General features: G+C 44.3%; 1 protein-coding gene across 1 annotated transcript in view; it reads left to right on the top strand.

Annotated features, from left to right (window-relative positions):
* Positions 1–11,602, top strand: part of HEPH (hephaestin) — a 39,076-nt gene extending 27,474 nt beyond the window's left edge. Inside the window, exons 16-21 of the mRNA XM_019487872.2 lie at positions 697–803; positions 2,366–2,585; positions 6,218–6,357; positions 7,977–8,139; positions 9,231–9,263; positions 10,209–11,602. Of these exons, the coding sequence (XP_019343417.2) occupies positions 697–803; positions 2,366–2,585; positions 6,218–6,357; positions 7,977–8,139; positions 9,231–9,263; positions 10,209–10,450 (905 nt within the window). The 3' untranslated portion in view covers positions 10,451–11,602. The remainder of the gene's footprint in view (positions 1–696; positions 804–2,365; positions 2,586–6,217; positions 6,358–7,976; positions 8,140–9,230; positions 9,264–10,208) is intronic.
* Positions 11,603–22,833: the final 11,231 nt, after the last annotated feature.

The following is a 22,833-nucleotide window of genomic DNA, read 5'->3' as shown; positions in this document are numbered from 1 at the left end:
ACCCCTTTTACGTCCCCAAACCCTAAGGGTGTGTTTGTTGGTGTAAGAAGGGTATTCAGTGCTCATCATCCAGTCAGTCCCTTGCCACCCTGCGTCACAAAGGGACCCGTGAGCGCCAGTTAGCTGGGACATTATCCTGCATACTGTGGATTGCTGTTTGCTAGAAAATGGGCTGAGATCAATAACACATTTCCATGCATAGCTATCAGAGACAGTAGTGTAACTGAGGGGGCTGATATGGATGTGGGGGGGGGGGGGGCATCAAAATTGCCACCATTGCATTGACAGCTGATTGTGCCACCCTGATCTACGCCATGACAGCCTGGCACTATACATTGTGGGTTCCCTGGGCACAGAACTGTCCTATTATACCTCTGATCAGGGAACATAACTTTAGGCTGCTACCAATTTGGCTTTAATCTGCTTTGGTGATTTGTGTCCTGACTACTTTGCTCCCTTGAAACAACAGCCTCTCAATCAGAGCCCCTATTTCTAAAATAAATAATAAAAAACTTGAACTTGAGTAAGTGTCAAATACCTCCTTAACTGTACTCTATGGCTTCCAAAGGTGACCCATGTCTCACCTGAAATGAAAGTAGCCAGAGTATGCCCTGACAGCAGCTAATCCTGTCCCATGATTGGAACTGCTAGGTGCTACCACAATGGGGATAATAATGCTACTTCTTTGGCTCCCAGGTGAAATTGTAACATACCGGTGGGACATCCCGGAAAGGTCTGGCCCAGGATCCAATGATTCTGCCTGTGTTTCGTGGGTCTACTACTCCATGGTAGACCCAGTAAAGGTAAAATAATGTTGGAGCTTTAGAATAAATAAGCTAGGGATGGTAAAGGCCTGTAATACTGTCTAGAACAGCATTTCTCAAACCATGGGTCGCAACCTAAAAGTGGGTCACCAGAATATTTCAAAGAGTTGTGGGCTGCAGTAGGGCAGAGGTGCCTGCCCCTTCCAGTGGGGGAGAGCTGGATGGTCAGGCTGGTGGCATCAGGGCCAGTGCCCATGCTAGCAGCTGCTTGGGGGGTGGGAACCATGACCAGGCTGCCTGGTGCAGTGTGGCAGCCTCAGCCCAGGGCAGGCGGGACACCACAGACCTCTCCTCCTCCTTCTTCCAGCCCATGCCAGGGCTGGACTCACTCTGCTACCACCTACATGAGCCACAGCTGCTGCAACTACCACACTCTGGCCCAAGTGGCACAGGGGCAGATGGGGGGGCTGCCAGCAGGGGGCTATGGATTGGGAGTGCAGATTGAGAGCATGGCCCAGGGAGGCAGGAGACTCGGGGTCAGGCACCAGCATGGCCAGGGGCGTGGGTTGGGACAGGCTGTGGATCTTTACAAATGGGTCCCAGTAGGGAAAAGATTGAGAACCACTGGTCTAGAGCATTCAGAAACAATGCAGACTTGTTCCATCACAGATAGATTTTAATTCAGAATAGAATGCCCCATGTGATAGAGCTCCTAGGGAGGGAATCCCACAGGCTGATCCTGATGTTAAGCCTAAATTTTCTCTTTCTTAACTTTATATGTCAGAAAAGAATTTCTCCTCCTGCTTAGTGTTCATACTCTTCACATATTTCCAGAGTGGTATCACATGTCCCACTTAATAATGGCTTTGCCTGGCTAAATAACCAAGGCTAAATTGGAATAGGCAGAAATCATTCATGCAACCTAGATAATTCAGGAAGTTCTGAACACTTTTCATTTACTGCATAAAGATTTATCTAAAAGAGAACATACAAAGCCCCTAACCTTCAAACTACTTAGCAAATCCTGCCTGTAGAAAATTTCATTTAGACACAGAGATGAGACCATTTGATTATCATCCTCAGACCCAAATTCTTGTTCAGCCAGGGTACTGAATGGAAAAAAATACTTCTTCATTAATGGCATTATGTCTTTTGATTTGCCTACATAAAGGGAAGTATCTTTAGCTCTGCTGAGAGTCCTAGGAACCCTCCCACAACCTCCTGCAGATTGTGAAAGGTCAGCCACAGTTTTGGTTTGTATTAGTGCCCCCAAGGTCAAAAGCACCTCAAAAGAGAGGCAGAGAAGATAAGCCTACTCTGGTTTTCCAGACAGACATGGCTAGGTATGGAACACGTGCCTGTTCAAAGTGTGGTTCAAAGACCCCTTTGCACTCTCATTGGTTACTCATTGCACCCATTTTAAGGTGGTGACTAACTGCTGGGCCCAGGCTGTCCAAGTATTTTTGTTTTATGAGTAGTATTGATTTTGATTAAACATTTTGTGCAGGGGGTTGGGAGCAGTTAGCAGGCTGCTGCAGCATAGCGGAGCAGAACCAAGGGTCAGAGAAATATACCTCAGATTTCTTTCTCGTTCTTATTAGGATATGTACAGTGGCCTGATTGGCCCCCTAAAGGTCTGCCGAAAAGGGATACTGCACCCTAATGGGAAAAGGAAGGACATGAACAAGGAGTTTGCTCTCCTTTTCCTGGTTTTTGATGAAAATCAGTCCTGGTATCTGGAGGAAAATGTGGAAACTCATGGGGATCAGAGCAAGATCAACCTGGAAGATGAACGATTTATAGAGAGCAATAAATTGCACGGTGGGTGATATTTTTCTTGGAGGCATTAGAAGGTCCCATGTAGAGCAGTCCTTGCAACTTGTACACCCTCAAACTGCAAAGAGGAAAGGACTGGAAGAAACCTGTCCATGAGTTACATCTTCCTCTGGGGATCCATACCAGAGTGAGGGATCCAGGTGGGAGAAATTTGCATTTACATTTAGGAACATGAGACTGGGAGGGGCATCCCAGGCCATCAAGTCTAGTCCCTTGCATTTGCAGGTATCTCTTTTTCCAGAATTGTTTACAAGAACATCTGCCCTATTTTCTCTCACTCGCCCCAGTCACAGAGCACTCTATTAATAACGCTGAATGCATCAGAGGTGAGGAGCAGACCAAACAAGGGCACTCCAATACCTCAGACCTTGCAGTGGCAGGAAATGTATTAAGTTAAAATATGTACTTTTGTACATCTGTATTGTTGATGTGTGTAACTTTAGACTGTTAATTGCTTCAGATGGATAGACAGACACCTTAAAACTGATTCTTGATTCCTGCTGAGAACCTTCAAACTTCCTTTGGCATTACAGATGCTGAGCACTTCAGAATCAAGCCCTATATATGGCATTTGTTATTATTAGGGTATTTATTGATCACTGTGCTGCCTAGGAAACAGCTGATTATGGTTGTCTCTGTAAAAGAGAGGCAACGGAAATATGCATGCCGGTGAGGTTAATTGTTGATACATCTGTGCCACTCATTGCTGGAAATACAGTAGAACATGGAATTAACATGTCAGATTAATTTCACTCTACCCATCTCAGCACTGTTAGTGTATATTACATTTCAAACTAATTGACCTGAGCCATGTGATCAGTCCTTTTAGCTGATTACAGGAATGATGCATTTGCATCAGTAGCATGAAGATTTTCCATAATAATGTCATTTTACAGCAGTCCTTCCTTCCCCCTAGACTTACCATATTTCCAGTCTGAAAAAAGAAGAAACCTGTCCTGGAGGGTGGGAGGTGGGGGTAGGCACAGTGGAGTGAGTAATATGATTGTGGAAGGGGCAGTGATATGCCTGTGCCCTGTCCCTGCCCCTCACTCCCAACCCAGTGTACCCTGCCCCCAGACCATACTGGTGTCCCTCGCCCACAACCCACAGCCCTCTCTCCCCATCCTAGCTGATATCCCTCACTCCTGACTCACAGCCCCCTGGCAGTGCCTGTGCCCCCCACTCCCGACCCAAAGTCCCCCACTGCCATGGAAAAAACTTTGCCCAGTGCTGGGAAAAAAGTTTGACGCTGAGCACAGGCAGAGCAAAATCTCAGACACTTCTTGATATTTTAAAAACTGCCCAGATAGAGATGGGAGGACCCAAAAAGAGGACATGTCTGGGAAAACCTGGATTTATGGTAACCCTATCTCCCTGCAAATTTTAAACCTGAAGATATTCACAATGTCTATAGCCCAATGGCTCCCTCCTGTAGAACAAGTCAGTTGGCAATAGTAAAAATAAACAGCACATAATAATAGCATTAGAAACATAAAATAATAGAGAAGTATAGCTAGAAGAGACCTCCAGATGTCATTTAGTCCAACCTTCTGACTGAGGCAGGATCATCCCCCTCTAAACGAATCATCCCATTACATAGCAGGACACAGTTAGGGCCCTGACACTCCCAGTTTCAGCAGATCATTATAATTCCCATTTTATGAATAGGGAAACTGACCCACAGAAGCTGAGTCTTGAATTTCACATAACAGGTTTCCTCCATCATGCACCCTTTCTCATCACCTTACATTTGTACTGCATTGTCTGTCGTTCCTGCATAGTGAGTGCTTTGGCTTTTTACTTGATTTGCAGACAGGATACGGTTTTCATTGGTGCTGTGTTAATTTTGAAATAAAATCCCATTGTGTAGCAATTTACAAGTCATTAGCACTAGGGGTGTACAAAACGGGTCATATTCGATTTCGATTTGGATTCGGCCTGAATTGGGGACGGTGATTTGATTTGTTGATTCAGATCACCGTCCCCGATTTGATTTGGCTGAATCCGAATCTGAAGATTCGATGCTGATTCGGAGAATCAGGAATTCAGCCATAGACACAGCTTTAAATGTTTTTTCTACATACCTCAAGGTACTAGGCACAGCTCGTGAATGCTGTGATGCTGGGGTGGATGGAGATTAATTTCACTCTACAGGAGCACAGGGGGGCCCCCCACATGCTCAGCAGGAAACATAGAAGTGGACTGGAAATACTTCCAGTCCACTTCTGGGTCTGCCAGGAAGCACTTCTGGGTCCCTCTGGCTTGGTGACTGGCTGTGGGGGGGACCATGGGTGCCCCCCAGACCTAGGAGGCACCAGTTGCCAAGTCAGTAGGTGGTGGTGGGGCCCTGCATACTACCTGGCAGACCCAGAAGTGGACTGGAAGTACTTCTGGCCCACTTCCAGGTCTGCTGCTGAATGCACTGGGGAGCTCCCTGTGCTCCTGTGGGATGCAACATCTGCCCCAGCATCACAGCATTCATAAGCCGCCTGCTACCTAGAGGTATGGAGAAAATACATTTAAAGCTGTCTCTATGTCTGAATCTTTGAATCTTTCTGAATCTCTCCAAATTGATTCAGAGGGTTCCGATTCGATTCAGAGAGATTAAAGGGTCTTTCTGATTCAGTTTGGATTCGGAGATTTGGCCACCGAATCGGACTGAATCTCTGCTGAATCAAATCAGGGACCGAAGCTTTGCACAACCCTAATTAGCACCTGATTAGCACCTAAGAGTAATGTGTGAGACATGCAGAATGATAGAATTAACCCATTGATGGGGACCTGTGTTTTTTACAATGTTCAATAGGAATACAAGCCAACTATTTAAATAGTATATGACAGCAATTAGGCTGTATAAGGACTGTATTTACAGGCCCTCATCTTAAAAAGCATTGGGCTGTGCTTGTTGACTTCAACTCCTGGAAGTGGTTTGTTCTTAAGAGGATTCTGAGATGATCTAAAATGAGCTATTGCCCCACTATGTGAACATGGAGACACCCCTTTTGACTTCCTTAGGCCTCAGTTAAGCCATCCAAGAACCGGATACAGTAACTGAGTTGAGGAGGGCAGGGAAGTGATAAAACCATTGTAAGAATCTCATACTTGAAAAGACAAATGGCTGATGCATATATCTCTAGTTGAATTCTGAAGTATTGAATCAGTCTTGCCTGCTCCTTTCCTGCTATAGCACAGGGTACTCAGCCCCTGGCCCACAGGCCAGATCTCGTCTGTGGAGCCAAGTCATCTGGCCTGCAGGGCTCCCCAAGGTTTCCTAAATTTTGTAGTAGGGGAGTGCTGGCACTACTGATTGCTGCTTCCCTGCTGCCAAATTTATGGACACATTATTCACCCCTGTGGGCTGGATAATGTGGCTTTGTGCACCAGATGGTGCTAGCACATGGCTGAGTCAGGCTGGCATGCAGCTGGATTGGGATGGTGTGGGATTGGGCTCAGAGACTGATCCCATGCACCAACCCTGTGTGGAATCCAGCTCATGGTCTGAACTCACTCATCTGGCTTGCAGAGCCAAAAAGTTGGTCACTGATGCTATAGCACAGAGTACTTATTATATGACTACCTAACCTGTCTGTTCTTCCAACCTATTTTTTGCACTGCAGCCATAAACGGTAGGGTCTATGCAAACCTGCCTGGGCTGACTATGTACCAAGGAGACTGGGTGAGCTGGTACCTACTGGGAATGGGCCAAGAGATTGATGTGCACACAGTCCATTTTCATGCCGAAAGCTTCACACAGAGGGTGAGAATCTTCTGATGCTTTCAGAGGGAAGGATCATGCTGGGTGGGCATCACTGCATGCATTTGATCCTGATTAATGTCAGCCAGCTGGGTATGATTACAGCCATTTCACATAATCAGCAGTAGAGAAGATTTTACGTGCCCAAAGCAGTCAAAGTGGATCCCACAGTGCTGATATCCCTAGCTCACCCATCTCAAGATCTGCTATTGACAGGTTACTCTCCTTTTAGAACTCTGGAGTTGCTCTTTCTAACACATACACTGTGGTTAGCTCCAAAGTCATCTAGGATCAGACAGATCCTACTGACTCTACAGTGTTCCTTGTTACTCTAAGCCAGTGGTGCTTAATAGGCCTGTGCGAGTAGGCAGCTATTTGATCCGACTTCGGATCCGGCCACTTGGGATACCAGCGATTCGATCCGGAGCTCCGGACCGGGTTCCCGCTTCGATCCACCCCCAGAACTCAGAATCCCTCTGCACCTACCTCCTTGACAGGTGGCAGGCTTCCTGGCCACAGCAGGGGCTAGCAGGCCTGCAGCTTTCACCCTGCTGCACTTTAACATATGCAGTGTCACCCATGTCATGGGTTTTGCTTGTCCGCAGCTTGAGGTACAGTTTCCCCCAAACCCCTGCACCTATCTCCCTGAAACTTGCCAGGCTTTGTGGCCTCAGCAGGGGCCACCACTCCTGAAGTTTTCAACCCTCTGTGCCTTAACACACACAGGGTCATCTATGTTATGAGTTTTGCCTGTCAGCAGCAAACCCCTGCACTAATCTTCTTGAAACTTGGCAGGCTTCATGGCCGCAGCATGGCCTCAGTTTTCATCCCCCTGTAGTATAACATACACGTGACATGAGTTTTACTTTCAAGATTTTGGGGTGCAGTTCCCCCCAAACCCCTACACTGATCTTCTTGAAACTTGGTAGGTGTCATGCTCTCAACAGAGGCTACCACTCCTGCAAGTTTCATCTAAATCAGACAAAAAACAACCAAGTTATAGATATATCACTGATTCCCCGTTATACCCTATGGCCGAATCTCCAAGGTGGCTCTGAAGATTTTCCGAAGCAGTTTGGAAGCTCCGAACCACTTTGGAAAGCCTAACGAAGTCAGCACTTTGATCCAGATATGCTGCTTCAGATGCCGAAGCACCCAAAGCCTCTCCGGATCCGAATCATGGTCTGAAGCCTTGCACAGCCCTAGTGCTCAAACTCCACTGAATAAGTGGCACGGGGCCAGTCTGCAGTTCAGATCTCATGGGTGGTCTTGGTCTGCAGGACTAATCTTATGTAGGTTTGGTACATGCAGCTGGCCTGTGGGTGATCCAGTGGGCCAGCCTGGCCCCATGCGCTGGATCCAGCTGCAGAATGACTCCCTGCATTGGCACACAGGGTTGTATCATGCAGCCTGGGGGACCCTCCAGGGGTCTGGAAATTTTGCAGCAGGGGAGCAGTGGCAGCATTAATTCTGGGTTTCAGAAGCTGCAGCAATTAGTGCAATCACTGCTCCCCACTACCAAATTTGGCACGCAGGTCAGAGGCTGAACATAACTGCTTTTAGTTAAAGTTCTCCAAAGGCACATGGAACATTGCTAACATCCCTCCATTCCCTTCTGGCAGTATGGCAAGATGTACAGAGCGGATGTTGTGGATCTGTTTCCTGGGACTTTTGTGATGGTGGAGATGCTGGTTGGGAACCCTGGGACTTGGCTGCTTCATTGCCATGTTTCAGATCATATCCACGCTGGTATGGAAATACTTTTCCACGTCTTACACAAACCAGGTAAGAGAGAAACATCTGTTTCTCAGCAGTCATCATCATCCTAAATACCATGAGAAACTTCCAGATATTAATACCAGCATTTATGTAGCCCTTCCAATGGGTCAGCATCTATCAACTAATCAATCATTAAGTAGTTAAATAAAGTATTAACTTGGGTTCTGCCTGCTTACATTGTAATCATTGTATATAAGCTAAGAAACAAGTTGGTGTCAGAGTTTATAGAGCCCAGGATATTACTATCAGGTTTGTATTATTTCCTATCTTGGAAACATTACCCTGTGATTGTCTCATTTTGCTTACTACAGAGAATACTAGCTGTAGCACAAACAAGCATTTTGAGGCTCTAGATCTCATCACAAAGCATTAGAAGCCACTCTGTGATGAGTGATACTTCATGGCACTTTCGTGCCCTGCTCTTCAAAAGGTTATCAAGAGATTGTGTACATCAGTTAAGCCTGAGTTGTACTCTTGGGTAGGCTTGTGCTCACGTGGGAGTGTAAGGGTGCTCTTGGATGGAAGGGAGATCAGCAGGGTGGGTGGGAGCCTCCATGACAAAGCAGCTAGCAAACTCTGAAAAGAAAAGAGTTTGCTGGGATTTAAGTGTTAGGGCCCAATCTGGAAGCTGGGAAGCAGCCTAAAGCAACACATGACTGTCACCATCAGCAAAGATTAGAGAACAGAGCTTTAGGGGTAAATTTTGAAGCCCCATCAAGCTGGCTTCTTTTCTGCAGGCACAACTCCTGCACTGAACTGAGGACATAGCATGGACCTAACTCTATGTCCTCTAATGCTAGTCACTGTTCAAAATTGGGTCTTAGAAATTGTCCTTGCTGTCTTAAGTTATTTTCTAAGCAGGTGCTGGGGCTGGATGAAAGCTGGCTTCTAGCACCTTCCATTAGCCCTTTGTGTGAGGAGGCTGGACATTATGTCCTATGCATGCCTGTTGAATGCCATGCATGCTGACCAGCAATGCCCTTCTAAAACCATGTAACTGGGCTAGATAACAATCACCTGTCACAAACTCCACTTTTTTGTACTTTTCTTTCCTGCACAACATAACAATCCCTCACTCATTTTCCATTTCTTTTCAGAGCCAGTGGCAAAAGTCAAACAGGCTGGAGGAGGTATGCTTTATTATTATAATACAACCTCAACAACTTCCTTGAGATCAGAATACAAGAGAGGAGATATAACATTCACTGAAGCAGGATTAATAGGAATAAGCAGTTAATTTTATACCAGTCTCAAACACTCATAACATTAACTTGCACAAAAGCTCTAGTCTGTGGTAGTCATTCACACAAATATCTTTGCTTCTAGAAAAGGTTTCCACATCCTTGCAAAACACAAAAGAGAACTCACAATGGTAGGGAGCTAAAGATCTTTAATGGTTCATCGTGGTCATGTTTGATCAAGTCACTGCAAGGACACAATGGTTTGGAAGAGCAGAACTGAAGTGAGGAGTGAGCCTGGGATGTTAGGATTTACCATAAAGATATCAGTTCTAGAAGCAGGATGAGGACACTGGCAGCAGGTGAAGCTGTGAAGTGCTTTTGCATGCTTACTACGTAGCAGTGAGCAGGAATCAAAGCTGGGTTTTATTCCTGGCTCTGCCACTAATCTACTGAGCAAGTTACTTTACCTCTCATCATAAAAGCCTTTCTGTGCTTCCCTGCTGTTTTATGCCTCCCTTGCCAGCACGGCAGAGAACCAGGTGGGGTCTATTGTCACCTTCTGGGTTTTCAAAACATCTGCCCTGATGTGTGTCTGTGCTTCAGTTATCCCTGTGTTACTTGCCCAAAGGCTTGTGCATGATTCAGTGAATGGGGGTTGGCAAAGGACATTGGGGTTCTTGAATGGAAGGTTAAATTATTGCTCCCCCTGGAGAATCTCTACAAGACCCAGCCAATAAAAGAGCTGTAGGACTGGACAGTGATTGGTTTGACTTCCCATAGAGCTGGGTCTCTCTCTCCACCAACTCCCCTCTTTCTACATTTCTCTGACCCCTTAAATTGTCTTATTTCTGCCCCCTCCCCCAACTGTCACCTTTTCCATTTGTTTGCTCGCAGTGACAACTCCTCCGGATGATGAGTCAAAGTATTTCAGTATGTTTGGATATAAACTGGATCCAGGGCAAGTGCAGACCACAATCATCATTCTGACCGTTGCAGGAATTGTACTGTTCCTCACTGCCAGCTTCCTGCTGGGAGTGATCATCCGTCTTGAAAGGCAAAAAAAATTAAGACGCAACAGGAGATCCATACTGGATGATGGCTTCAAACTCATGTCTCAAAAGAATCAAGTGATTTAGCAGCTATGAAAAGCCTTAATCCCATACCTGGAGCATAGTTTAGAACATCTTTGCCAGCAAGGACTGTGGGGTATCATTTCAAACATTAGCAAGTGACCCACCTTGGAAAGCCAAACAAGGAGCTCTGCAGCCCTAATTTCTCCCCTACACTCCTCAGTGCCTTGCTAACAGAAAATGTTCCCACGGAAGATCTTTGAACCCATTCAGCTAGTGGAGGAGAAGTAGCAAAGGCACAAAGGTTTCTGTAGTGCATTTCTGTTCCTGAAGAAGACGACACAATGATGAGCCAGGTTCACTTGATCTAATTGTCTTTCCCAACTGAAGAAGAACTCTTCCACAGAATTCCACGTTCACTCCACTGCTAGAGCTGGGTTGGCCACTGTCTTCTTAAGGACCACAAGCCTGACTGAACTGAACCCAAATAGCCCAAACTAAACAAGAATTGCTGGTATCTGAAAGTAAGATAAAAATGCAGGGGAGAAGGTATTTTCATTAGATTTGATTTCTCTATTTTTATGAGCAGTGAGGCAAATGCACATATTATGCATAATGAGTACATCTATACTAGGTTCCTGCCCAAGCTTCCAGCCAACTAATCCACCTATTTATGTGTGCCAAACCTGGACAAGTGGTGATGGGGGCACTCCTGGGTATCCTTCCATTGCTGCTGTCAGATACATCAGTGACTGAATCTTAGAATTAGCCACAGAAGGATACCTCTCAAAGTGCTTCACTGCCATGTTTCTGGGTTTGGCACTTGGAAGCAAGAGTGGGAGACCCTGGCAGTGGTGGAGACATGGTGGAGATGTATTCAATGGCATAGTGTCTGAATGACTCCATTTAGGAGCATAACAATGGCTGTGCCTCAGCCATCAGCACTGCTGACATATCACTGTGCATATACATACCTCAGGGAAAATGTTTCAGCTAATGCTTCCAGAGCTTCAGTATATGTGATTGTGGGGAAATAAAGCTTTTACAAGTGCTGTCAAATGCCTTGACAATTCCCAATCTGTAAGTGGAAATTAAAGTGCAATATATAAGTGTTTGTACAGTTCCCAGGACAATGGTGAGCTGATATGCTGTAAAACTGTGTGATTTGATTCTCTTTCTCCACTTTGTGTCAAATATATATTATTTTATTTAAGCTAACCTGAAGCTTGACTGTATCAGAGTTCTGCTGTGAGGGATCTCTTGACCTTTGAGTCAAGCATATGCAATGAAGTGGGGTGTTTGCCCTAATCCTAACAGGTTGCCAGAGAAACACTCAGACCAGTCTGACTGTATCACAAATAAAGCCTGAAGACTATGAAGAAAGGTACAAGTTTTCAAGCACCAACTGAGTTTATTAAGAACAACCTCATTTATCATGGATGCTTCCTGTGGTAAGTGAGGCTTGAGACAGGGTGGGCCTAAGATTAAGGGATTTCCTTAAATGTTGAAAATGGCACTTGCAAGTCTATTTAGCAGTTAAGTAGGGAAGGTGAAAAGCAGCTGCCCTGTCTTCTGGAGCGCTTCCTGATAAAAGTGCAGAATAGGTATTATAGATGGAAATGCCTCTTTAAGTCAGTGCCTCCTTTCCTTGGCTAATGGAAAGTTATTCTTCATAGGGCATCTGTGGTGATCACAGCTGTGTGGTGTCTGAGAGGGTAAGGGAGAACTAAATGATGGAGGAAGCACTAAGTGACAGCCTGGGGAGTGTCTGATCCTTGGAGAAGTATAGTACGGTTATAAGCAAAGCAGTTGTGCCCCACATCCTGCTGCTCTCAACTGTGCCTCAGTTCTACCCCTCAGGGGGTGCCTTTGGGGTGAAAAGACAACCTCATGGCACTTCAGTGTTTCTTCTGAGACTGTCCACCAGGATCCAAAGGCTGGCTTCAGTGTGGCCTTGGGTTACTCACAACTAAATGCAGGCACCACAGCCATTTCATACAGGGCACTAAACAGTTATTAGTATTAAAAGCTTTCATTCCATACTGGGCCAGTTGTATAAATAACCTACCAACTTCTTTCTTCCATTACCACTGCTCTGAGCACTCAGACCCCAGGTATCCCCTATTAGCACATACATTTTCCTGGTATGGAAATGACAGCCATACAGAATCCCATTGGCCAACTGTGGACATGCTCCTATTTTCATATTTCTGCCTTTGACTAAACAGGGGAAAAGAAATATTCTCTCATGAGTGGCTGTTTGAGGCAATTAAGGCACAGTCAACTAAATGGATCTAATGACAGGAAATTGCTTTTGACCAGTTGTTCGCAAACTCTGGCAGATTGTGCACCAGTTCAAAATGATACAACCTTAAGTACCACCAGCAAACTTTGTCATATAAAGTAATTATAATAAATCTGTTAACATGTACAGATGTTACTGACAGGTAACATCTGTACATGACAGGTTGTCTGTGTACCACTGGTGTTAGGTAGATTGGGAACCGCTGCTGTAGACCATTTAAAAATATCCATTCTGTTTTATTCTGAGCAATAGTTATAATATACTTAATCATGTTCAACTCCTGCCAGATCCCTGCATTCCTCTAACTGTCTTTTCCTTGGGCCTCCTGAAGAAAGCTCATTAGCTTTCTTTCATTATATTTCATTAAGCCTGGAAGGCTGTCAGACATCCTGATCTTAGAAATGACTTGTGCTCTTCACTCCTTGTCCACATGGTTCCCAGTCCAGCTGCTGTGACTCTCACTCCCTAGCGCAGAGCATGGCCAGAGAGTTTTGACCATTTCAACATCAAACTTCAGAGTGGGGCAAGAATCCTGTCCCTTTTGCTTTGAAAATTAACTTCAGAAATGGTCCCAAATTGCACCAGGACAAATCAAGAACCAATGAAAATGTTTGCAAAACAAAGAGAAAGAGAGAGAGACCACCCAGCCTGGAATACCCAATAGCCAGAACACTCACCTGGGATGTGGAGGGTCAAGTCCCTTTTTGGAATCAAGTGGAGCAGAAATTTAAATTTTGGTCTCCTACACCCCCTCCCCGCCCCCCCTCTCCCCCGAGTGCCCAAACAGTCAGTCTCCCTCTCTGACTCAAACAGCATTTCTTAATGCGTTCAAAGTGGAATTGCTCCAACAGGAGAGGCTGACAAGCTTGGTACTGTAGTTACATTCATGTGAGATAAGGGTAGGGTGACCATATTATTAAGGGAATCTAGGATGGGGGATACCAGCATATGGGCACATGCATGCACACACCCTAAATCCTGCACACACACACACACACACACACACACACACGCATGCACATACATATACCCCCAACCATGCACATGCACACACTCCCTCCCCAACCATACAGCTCCCAGGAGCCCTGATGGTGAGGCAGGGGAGGACAGCATGGAGGCCAGCAGCTGAGATGCATCCCCACATGCAGAATCGGGTCCAGCTCCTTCTCTTTGCCTCCACCAGTTGCCCGGAGCTGCCACGGGTAGCCTGAGTCTTGGCACCAGCCACAGCAGCAAGGCACAAGACTGCTGGTGGCAAGCAGCCACCCCAGCTTACTCTACGCAGATGCCTGAGCCCAGTTCCTGGTCCCGTGCCTTGGCCCGTCCCACCCTGCGCCAGCCAATCCCCGCCAGGCAGGAGGAGCAGTGCCCAGGCCAGCCTGCACCCCACCTCCAGTTGTTGCTCAGCAGAAGCCAGCCTGGGCACTACAGGTAGCTAGAGGCAGAGGCTGCTGCAGCTAGATCTGGGACTTTTGCTTTAATTTACACCAACTAGCTGGGACCACCTGCAAAATCCAGGATTCTCCCAGCCAATAGGGGACGTATGATCATCCTAGATATGGGAGACTCATATGCAAGTCTCTTCTGTGCCTCATCCTGAGCAGAGATGTGGCCCTGGATGTCCTACAAGCCAATTGAGTATCGTAAAAAACTGACTACAGCAGGTGGGTCTCTATTGGTGACCAAAAATTCCATCCTACAGCTGAGACACATTTGTGACAGAAGTGTTACTGAAACTGAGGTTTCTGCAAAAAGTCTCAGTTTGAACTTGTTGAAAATTTACTACGCAACAGGATTTCAAAATAATTCTCATCCAGCTTCACTTAAAAACTGGCATTTAGGGTGGGAGAAGGGTTTGACTCACACTTCGATTAGCTGTGAGCTGCAGCCAATGGATGATGCGTTGCTTTGGTAGTGAACCTTCTAGCTCAGGATCTTCAGGTACTGTAGAGACAGTAATGACTTAGGTCTCATGCATCTTACCATTCCTGGTGCTCATATAGGTATTGAGAGCTATATTTGCTAAAGATACTGGTGGGAGCTTGCTCAGGGAGAAAGAGAGACTGGTCAGCTCCTCTGCAGGGGTGGGAAAACTCTCCAGTCCTCTTTGATAGATGTGTAGTTAGTATTAGCAATCAGATACTTGTCAAAAAGAGGTACAACTCTGAGCCACACTACTAGCCTTATTCTTGCTGAAGTAAACACAATCCCCTGGACTGAGGGGAGGACTTGCCACCTGTAACAGGGAACCCTAGCCCTGTTATCAGGAAGCAGAGCAGCACCTTTAAATCCAGAATCTTCCTGGCACAGCCATCTAGCCGAGCAATGGGTAAGGACTGAGCCTTGCCAGCTGGTCAGGTGACAGGAAGGGAAAGACCAGAACCATATAAAACTTAAGCGGAGAAGTTCAGGGAGGCAGCAGAGAGGGAAACTCCTGATGACTATGGAGCAGCTGCGGCAGTCTCCTTGGGAAGAATGTGCCACGCTGTGAGACAGAAGCACAATCACATTTAAGTGGGCAGTTTGCTTCTCATTTTTATTTTTGTTATATGTCCATAGGGGCTTATGGTTTACGTTTAATGTTAAAGCCGCTGGTTTATGGTTGAGGCTGTAAGGGAGGAGGGGGCCTCATTAACGCCAAGGGGCGCTGTGATAGAGGGCTTAAGAAGTCCTATTGCACTGGGGGTGCAGCACTAGGGCCATGCGCCCAGAGTCACTTGAAGGGAAGATAGGAGCCTTGAAGCCAGGTCCTAGTGGGTGGATTTAAGTGAACCGCCCTAACTACAGAAAGAGGGGTAAAGCTGGAGGAGGCTGAGCCCCCAACAGGGGTGCAGTGTAGAAGGGCCAGTAGGCCTGGTGTCATATAGAGTATGAAACAGAGGGCCTTGAGCCCAAGCAGGTTAGAGAGCTAGAGCCTTGAAGTCCTGCCCTGCTTAGTTGGTTTTGATTGACAGGCCTAGCTAGAGAGAGGGGGGTAAGCCCTCAGCTGAGACCCCAACATAAAGAGAAAATTCTTATAAAACATCTGCAAGGCATGGGGCACATCAAGGGGAGGTAGGAGCAGGCATTTTGCCCTTAAAGCAACAGCTCATTATCCTACAGGTGGTGATCCTAGAGCAGGGACGGACAATTATTTTGGGCAGAGGGCCGCTTACTGAGTTTTGGCAAGCCATCGAGGGCCACACGACAGGCAGCCCAGGGCGTATAAATATTAATTTTCCAAATTTTTTAGGGGTCCTGCGGGCCAGATAGAATGACCTGGTGGGCTGCATCCAGCCCCTGGGCTGCATTTTGCCCACCCCTGTCCTAGATCCTGTCTTGGGTCAGCCTCCCTCTTTTTAATAACCAGGTAACATCAAGTTGCAGGGGGAAAGTATAGGTGGGGAAGCTGATAGCCAGAGGAGGAAAATACAGCAAGACTTGATGGGTGCCCACACACCAGCCTACAAAAAAAAATGCAGCCAAAGATGGCACCCTTTTACACCACCCTGAACTTCTTTTGATACGTTCTTCAATCTTAAAGCCCAAACATAAGTGGATTCTAATAGTTTATATGTTACACTTCTGTAGCATGCTGTTTTTAACTTTAAGTATAGCCCTTCTCAGGCCCTGAATCAGCTAAATGCTTAAGGACATGCCTAACTTTATGTCAGTTAATAGGACTATTCACCTGTGGAAAGATATGTATGTACTTAAGTGCTTTCCTGGGTCAGGGCCATGATCCATACAGAAAATTAAATTATTTTGTCCAAGGAGCAGCAGCTGGGCATTGGCAGCAGGGCAAAAATGAAAATCTCTTTTCTTTATTAGTGCTTTGTCAAACTGCTGGCTAATATGCATAATCAACCATTGCGTTGCTCCAACTAGGCTGACATTTACATCCACTTTCCATTTGATTAGCTATACTCAGTGTTACCAATAAGCATTTGTAAATGTTTGTTCTATTATAGTCATACTGAATGGTACACATTCAAAGGATAGCCAGCCAAAAGGAGAGCACATTTTGGTTTTGTGCTGTCCATTTAACATTATTCTTTCTCTTGATTATTTTGCCTCTGCGATATAAAAGCTAAAGTCAAATTAACTTGAGACACAGGATAAAAATATCCCTGTAATAGTGTCTTCTACTGAAGAAAGGGCTTTGTAAGCACTTGATGTGTAATTTACTCTTTGGTGCTGAATTCCTTAATGCTATTGTATACAGCTTAGTTTGAAGCTTGCTTTGTAAAGTATAATCATGGCGTACTGTTTACAGTGGTTGTAATTTCTCTGGCACAGCACAACATAACTGCTGTTGAAAATAACGTGTATAATTTGCATCGGAAAGGGAATTTTAGCACATTGGACTGAACACTGAGAGGAGCTGAAAGATTGGAATTAACAGGAAATCACTCAGGAACTGGGTTTCCTTAGCTCCAAAAGTTTAAGCTTAGCCTCCATTCACTAGAAGGCCAAAATCTTAACAAAATCCTCCTGAACACTCTATCTAGTTGATGATTTATGGTGGCTTTCATTGCTGTACTCAATTTAAGAGCTGCTTTGGAGCTCTACTCCTGCTCCCTGGAGAGGGTCTCAAGGAAAGAAGATCATAACGACCAGCCCTTACAATTCCAAAGGAGGACGTCATTCTGGAGGCCCAGTTCAGCACGGACTCAGGAAATACCGACAAATATAAAGAGTCTCCAGCAAACCTTTGCAGAGAATACTGATATTCTTCATTGAAATATCCATAGAGCTCTCCAGGATACAGCCTTGGTTTCAGCCTCTAAAGCCCGGTCTATACTACATAGTTTTACAAGCAGAATTCAAGTTCTGCTGGCAAAACTGTGACTGTGTCCGCACTCACAGCAGTCCTGTGGTGACTAAGCCCCCTCTTTCTGCTAGCAGAGCATTGCCAGCTCTGTGAGTGACAAAAAGCTTCTAATATCATAGAGGAGATCCCAAGAAGCCTGTGTATATGCAGTGGGTCTTTCTGCTGGAAGTAGCAGCCCCTTAACTGTTGGTACCTCTCAGGTGCACTACATTCCCTGGCAACACAGCTGCTGTAGGGAAACCATGCAGCTGTGGACACACTCTGATGTCTTCTTTGTGGCAACAGCTGTCTGCAGCACAATTTCTGTTGACAGGAGACTCGTAACATGGAGATGCTCTAAAATACACAGGTCTGTCTTCTTGCTGTTTCTTCTTGAAAATAGGTGGCATATTTTGTTAAGTGCTTGGAATTCCTTGGAAAAAAGCATTTTCAGTGCATAAGAAGTATGAGAATTGTGCCTGTATGAGGTTGTGGGAGACATTTGAGTTTTGTGTATGAAAGGATGCACATATATTTTGTCAATATGTTTTTTGTCTCCTTTCTTATGCAAACACCTTCTCTGAAAGTATTTTAAGACTCACTGGCTAAGAAATAAAACCCCAGGTCTAAATGGGTTTTTATAATTACAGCTTTTCAAACTAAAGGAAAATGACTATGCTACATCAGTGTTAATATGTAAGATGAGTTTGCTTTTACAAAAGCCAATTCTTTTTTGTTAAGTTGCAGTGCTGAACAGTCTTTTAAAATTAACTTTTTCACTGCTAATTTTCCATTCCTGCTCTCTGCAATTGCTCTCATATTGTGTTCTGGTGACACTCCACTGCAACCAGTATGATCTCAGGTCATGATTGATCTGTCCATCCATACTGCCAGGCAAGTATGTTTTCACTGAATGAAAGCAGCAGTAGCAGTGTATTTGCTGGACAAATAGAAGCCTGCCCATTTGTGTCCAAAGCTTTGTGCTGTATTTAGTGGAAATAGTTCACATTTTTCATGGCCTCTGTTCAAAGAAGTTTAATCCTTGCCACTTGGTATGAAGCAAGGCCATGTAAACAAAGTAAAGCATACTGGGATCATTTCTCAAGGGAGCACAAATATAACAATGCTATTTTGGTGGCATCAAGACTGTACCAAACTGATGACACCAATACTGTATGAGAAGGATATTACATTTCAGCATGGAGGGCACTATCAGGAGAGGATGATACCAAAGCTATATGAGGCTGTTAATGCATGGGATTGGAAAAGTGCCAAGAATGCAAAGCATAGCAATGCATACTGGCACCAAAGAACCAAAACTTGCTATGAGCCTGATCTAGAGCTCACTGAAGTCAAAAGAAGTCAACCTTTCTATTCACATCAGCACGTTTCAGACCATGATTTGTGAGTTTGAAGGTGAAGGCCAGAAATAGGAACTGAAAGCCAGGTTTGCTACACCTCTGTGCCAAACATGGTACAGTGCACTAGGCATGTGGTTCTGGGGTTCCAACAAAAAGTTCATTCCAAGAGTTTTTGATTCCCTTAGGAACATTCCCCAGCTCCTGCCCACTTCTGCTATTCTTAGATTTGTAACCCGAGCCATTGCTTTAGTCTACAAGATTGACTTGGGCCTAGGTTACTATTGCCAAATTGCTCATTGTCTGAATAAATCCTGTCAGCTTTTCATTCATATCTCTGCAGTAGCAGAGAAACTACCTTTGAAGGAATTCAGTGGGGGCTCATAAATATAGACACAGATTGCACAGAAAAGCATGGAAGCCAAGTTTGTTTCGTTGTTAGCTCAGTTATGGTCACAAAAGCACCTGGGCAATTTTATTACTATATAAAGGCTACGCAGGAGAGAGTAGAGTAATATATACATGTAATGACACAGCAAACCTTCATAAACATTAGTCTCAACAATAATTGATTAGCTTAGTTACAGACTATTCTGGCAGTATGAGAACAGCAAGACTGCATAGGTGATCGACAAAGCAGCTTTTACCGGAAATTAGCATTTATGCTGTTCACATTCAATAACTGCATGCCTCGGAAATCAATTTGGCTGCTATTTTTCCCTCTATTTTTGGATACGCAAATCTATTAGTCAACAGGTGTCCTTTATAAATCTTAGGCCCCCTGCTTTAAGTGCTAAGCTACAGAAAGACAAATCCTATGTTCATTGACACCAATTAGAGAAAAAGGAAATGGCCACCTATACCCCAAGAAACAACTGATGATGAGTAAAGAAAGCAGGTATTTATTGGGAGAACGTATACTGCATTAATACTAGTACCGAGAGTATCATGTAAAGCACAGTTAAACAAAAGTGAAATGGAGGGAGAGAGCACAGAGTGTTTAATGTAATCAGCCACAAAAATAAGAGGGTGGTAGAGAAGTGCTGTGTTGCTTATTAGCATCTTCTCCACTAGTGGCATAACATATACCCATGATAAACTGTACATGGAAATGTATCCAGCCTTTCTGAGCAGAAGGATGTAGTGATTACAGTTTGGAGATTTGAAAACAGTCTCAAGACATATTGAGAGACCTGGTTCTTGCCTCTAAGAACTCCCTATTTCAATTAACTGTATGTACAATTTTTAATTTTTCTTTAAATGAAAGCTTAAATTCTAGTGCTATGGTTTTCCAGTAAATCAAAAGCAGCCATAAACTGTTGTTCAGATTGACCATTTACTTTCTGCTTACTTGGTTTTACTTTTATAAATCAAAGCCAGGATGCCAAATGCAAACACAGCATATGTGCTTCTATTCTGCAAATATCTATAGTGGAACAGAAAATGGCAGTTGTCACTGTGGCAGGTATGGGTTTCTTCTGCTTTTAAAAGTGCAGTACACAGCAAAGTCATATAAATACATCTTAAATGCCCTACACTGATGAGGCCATCAGAGAAGTGCTGCTAATGTCTGAGCTGTGACTCACTCCAAGCCCTAGTGCTTGGAAGTAGGATATTTTGGGGAGTGTTTCCTTTGCCATGCACTGGAGATAGCTGAATGAATGACATTTAGATTAAAACTGTAGCTTTGTTGTTGGAAAACTAAAGAGATTGTGTTGAATGAAGCTAAAAGAAATTGTGTCCGATCCAGCTGCTGATCTCTACTTGTTAAAAAGCAAATAGAATATGATTGTGATGAAAATATGACCTTTGTGAAGAATTCAATTGCTAATTGGATTAAACATAACTGAAACTACTGCAATATTCTGGCTGTTTTAGGACCCATTAGTAGCTTATTAAACTATTGTTCTCTCTCTTCTGCCTTCATTATTTATCCAGCTAGTCATAGCGAAGAGAAGGCAAAAAAAACCCAACTTCACGAGCAGTGTTGCTTCTTTCTGGAGGGGGAGAAAGAGAGGGGAGGAAGAAGGTAGTTTGCTCTTGCTTTTGGCACACATTTTGCACCAGCCTAGGTCACATATACACTCCATCTGATCAGAACATGCACCCAGTTGTGGACATCCTGGTCTTCAGTCCTTCATCCAACTAAATCAGAGAAGACCTTCTCATACAGAACTCTACTGCATGAAGGTAGTACAGAATACCTGAGCTCTGCCATGCCAGGCTGTTACTAGTATTGTTATTTGGAGAGCTAGGTGGGGTCTGGATTTGCATTTGTCTAGAAATTCCATGATTTGGGAATTGTTTGTGTTCCAAAACAGAGCAAAACCCAAGAGATGAACTAATGCATTTAAACAGATTTAGATTAGATCAGAAAAGCCAATTATGGCTATGGGGCAAGGAAACAAGCTGCCCACATAAGCAATGGATTCTCCTTCATTGGAGGCTTTCAAGAAGAGGCTGGATATATGTTTGTCTAGAATGGTTTAGAAACACTGAATCCTGCATGGCTCCAGGAGACAAGGCTAAGTAAGACTCAAGGTCTTTTCCAACAACCTCAACGTTTCCTCAGTCATTTATCTGGGATGTATTTGTTAGCCGTATTGGTCTGAGACAAAAAGAAATGCAAAAATCTAGAACTCTTGGTTCTGAAATGATACGTTTTATTTTAATGATCGAATTTTAGCTGATTCTGGATCATAAACTTCATTGCTGAACAACAAGAAAGATCCTTCCTGCCTGCCATCTGACACCACCAGAGAAGAAATTCTGCTTGATCTACACAACAAAGAGCAAGCTCACACAGAGACTCTTATGGACCCAGAGGGACAGTTTTCCAGCTTCTGCTTCCTCAGTGCAAAAATGAAGTTTATTTCCTACATATGAGGACTTTTTACCATATTGAACTTACCCTGAGCCTGATGAAGGGTGCATGAACCTGAAAGCTTGCAGAAAAATATATATATATATTTTTTGCAATTTCTCAGTTGATCTAATAAAAGGTATCATTTTGGAACCAAGGGGTCTAGATTTTTGCATTTCTTCTGAGTCAGTTATAACATTTTGTTTTGATATTCTAAAATCCATCATTTTCCATGTAAAAGCAAAACACTTCATTTCAAAATGAATATGAGAATAGTTCATTTAATTTTTCTACAAAATGTCATTACACTCAGAATGTTTTTCAAAATAGATTTAATGTTGATGAAAACAACCTATTTGATCAAAAAATGTTTCAGTGCTAAATTTCTGGGCAGCTCCAATTTGTTGTAGCCCCAGCAGATCCCCTGAGAAAATCCTCCTGTGAGCTATACAAATACAGAGTAAAAGTAGTCCTGGTCCTTGCAAAAACTTGCAGTTCTAACAGACAATGCAGCAAAGGAACTAGTGCCACCGTTCTGTTTTCAAGTTGGAAACTAGAACACAGAGCCATCGTGTGACTAGTCCAGGGTCACAGGGAGAAAGTGAATGAAACATATTGTAACTCAGTCCAGCACCTGAACCTCAAGACCATATTTTCTCTCTGGACCTGATGGGTCAGAAAAGCCACAGATGGCTTTTCAGGGAGCCAAGAATTAGTCTTAACTAGGGCTAGGTGCAGACATTCAAAAAGCCTGATACAGCCTCGATGTAAGTTGCATGGTTTTCTGTAAGCAGCGTTGTTTAGATCAATAATGAACAGAACACATATCTGCCCTTTGGTGGGATACGGCCAATCTTAGACCGGGTTCTGCCATTTTTAAACCAGTCTATGCATGCCAAACTTCTGTGCTGTTACAGGTATAGGCCAGTTTTGTATGCCAAACTTCTGTTCTGTTATGGGGACAGACCAGTTTTCAATCACTTACACCAGTAAAAGTGTAATGTCTGTACCCAGCCTTCATTATTTTAACACGGAGAACATTTTGAGCTGTGGCTTTTAACCAGAAACCTATCTTTGTCCCTGAAACATTACTGTCCAGCTAGGAATTAAAAAACTAGTGATTCAAAACAT

Source organism: Alligator mississippiensis, chromosome 8 (assembly GCF_030867095.1).
Source record: "Alligator mississippiensis isolate rAllMis1 chromosome 8, rAllMis1, whole genome shotgun sequence".
Lineage (NCBI taxonomy): Eukaryota > Metazoa > Chordata > Crocodylia > Alligatoridae > Alligator > Alligator mississippiensis.
This window is presented reverse-complemented; position numbering and strand designations above follow the sequence as displayed.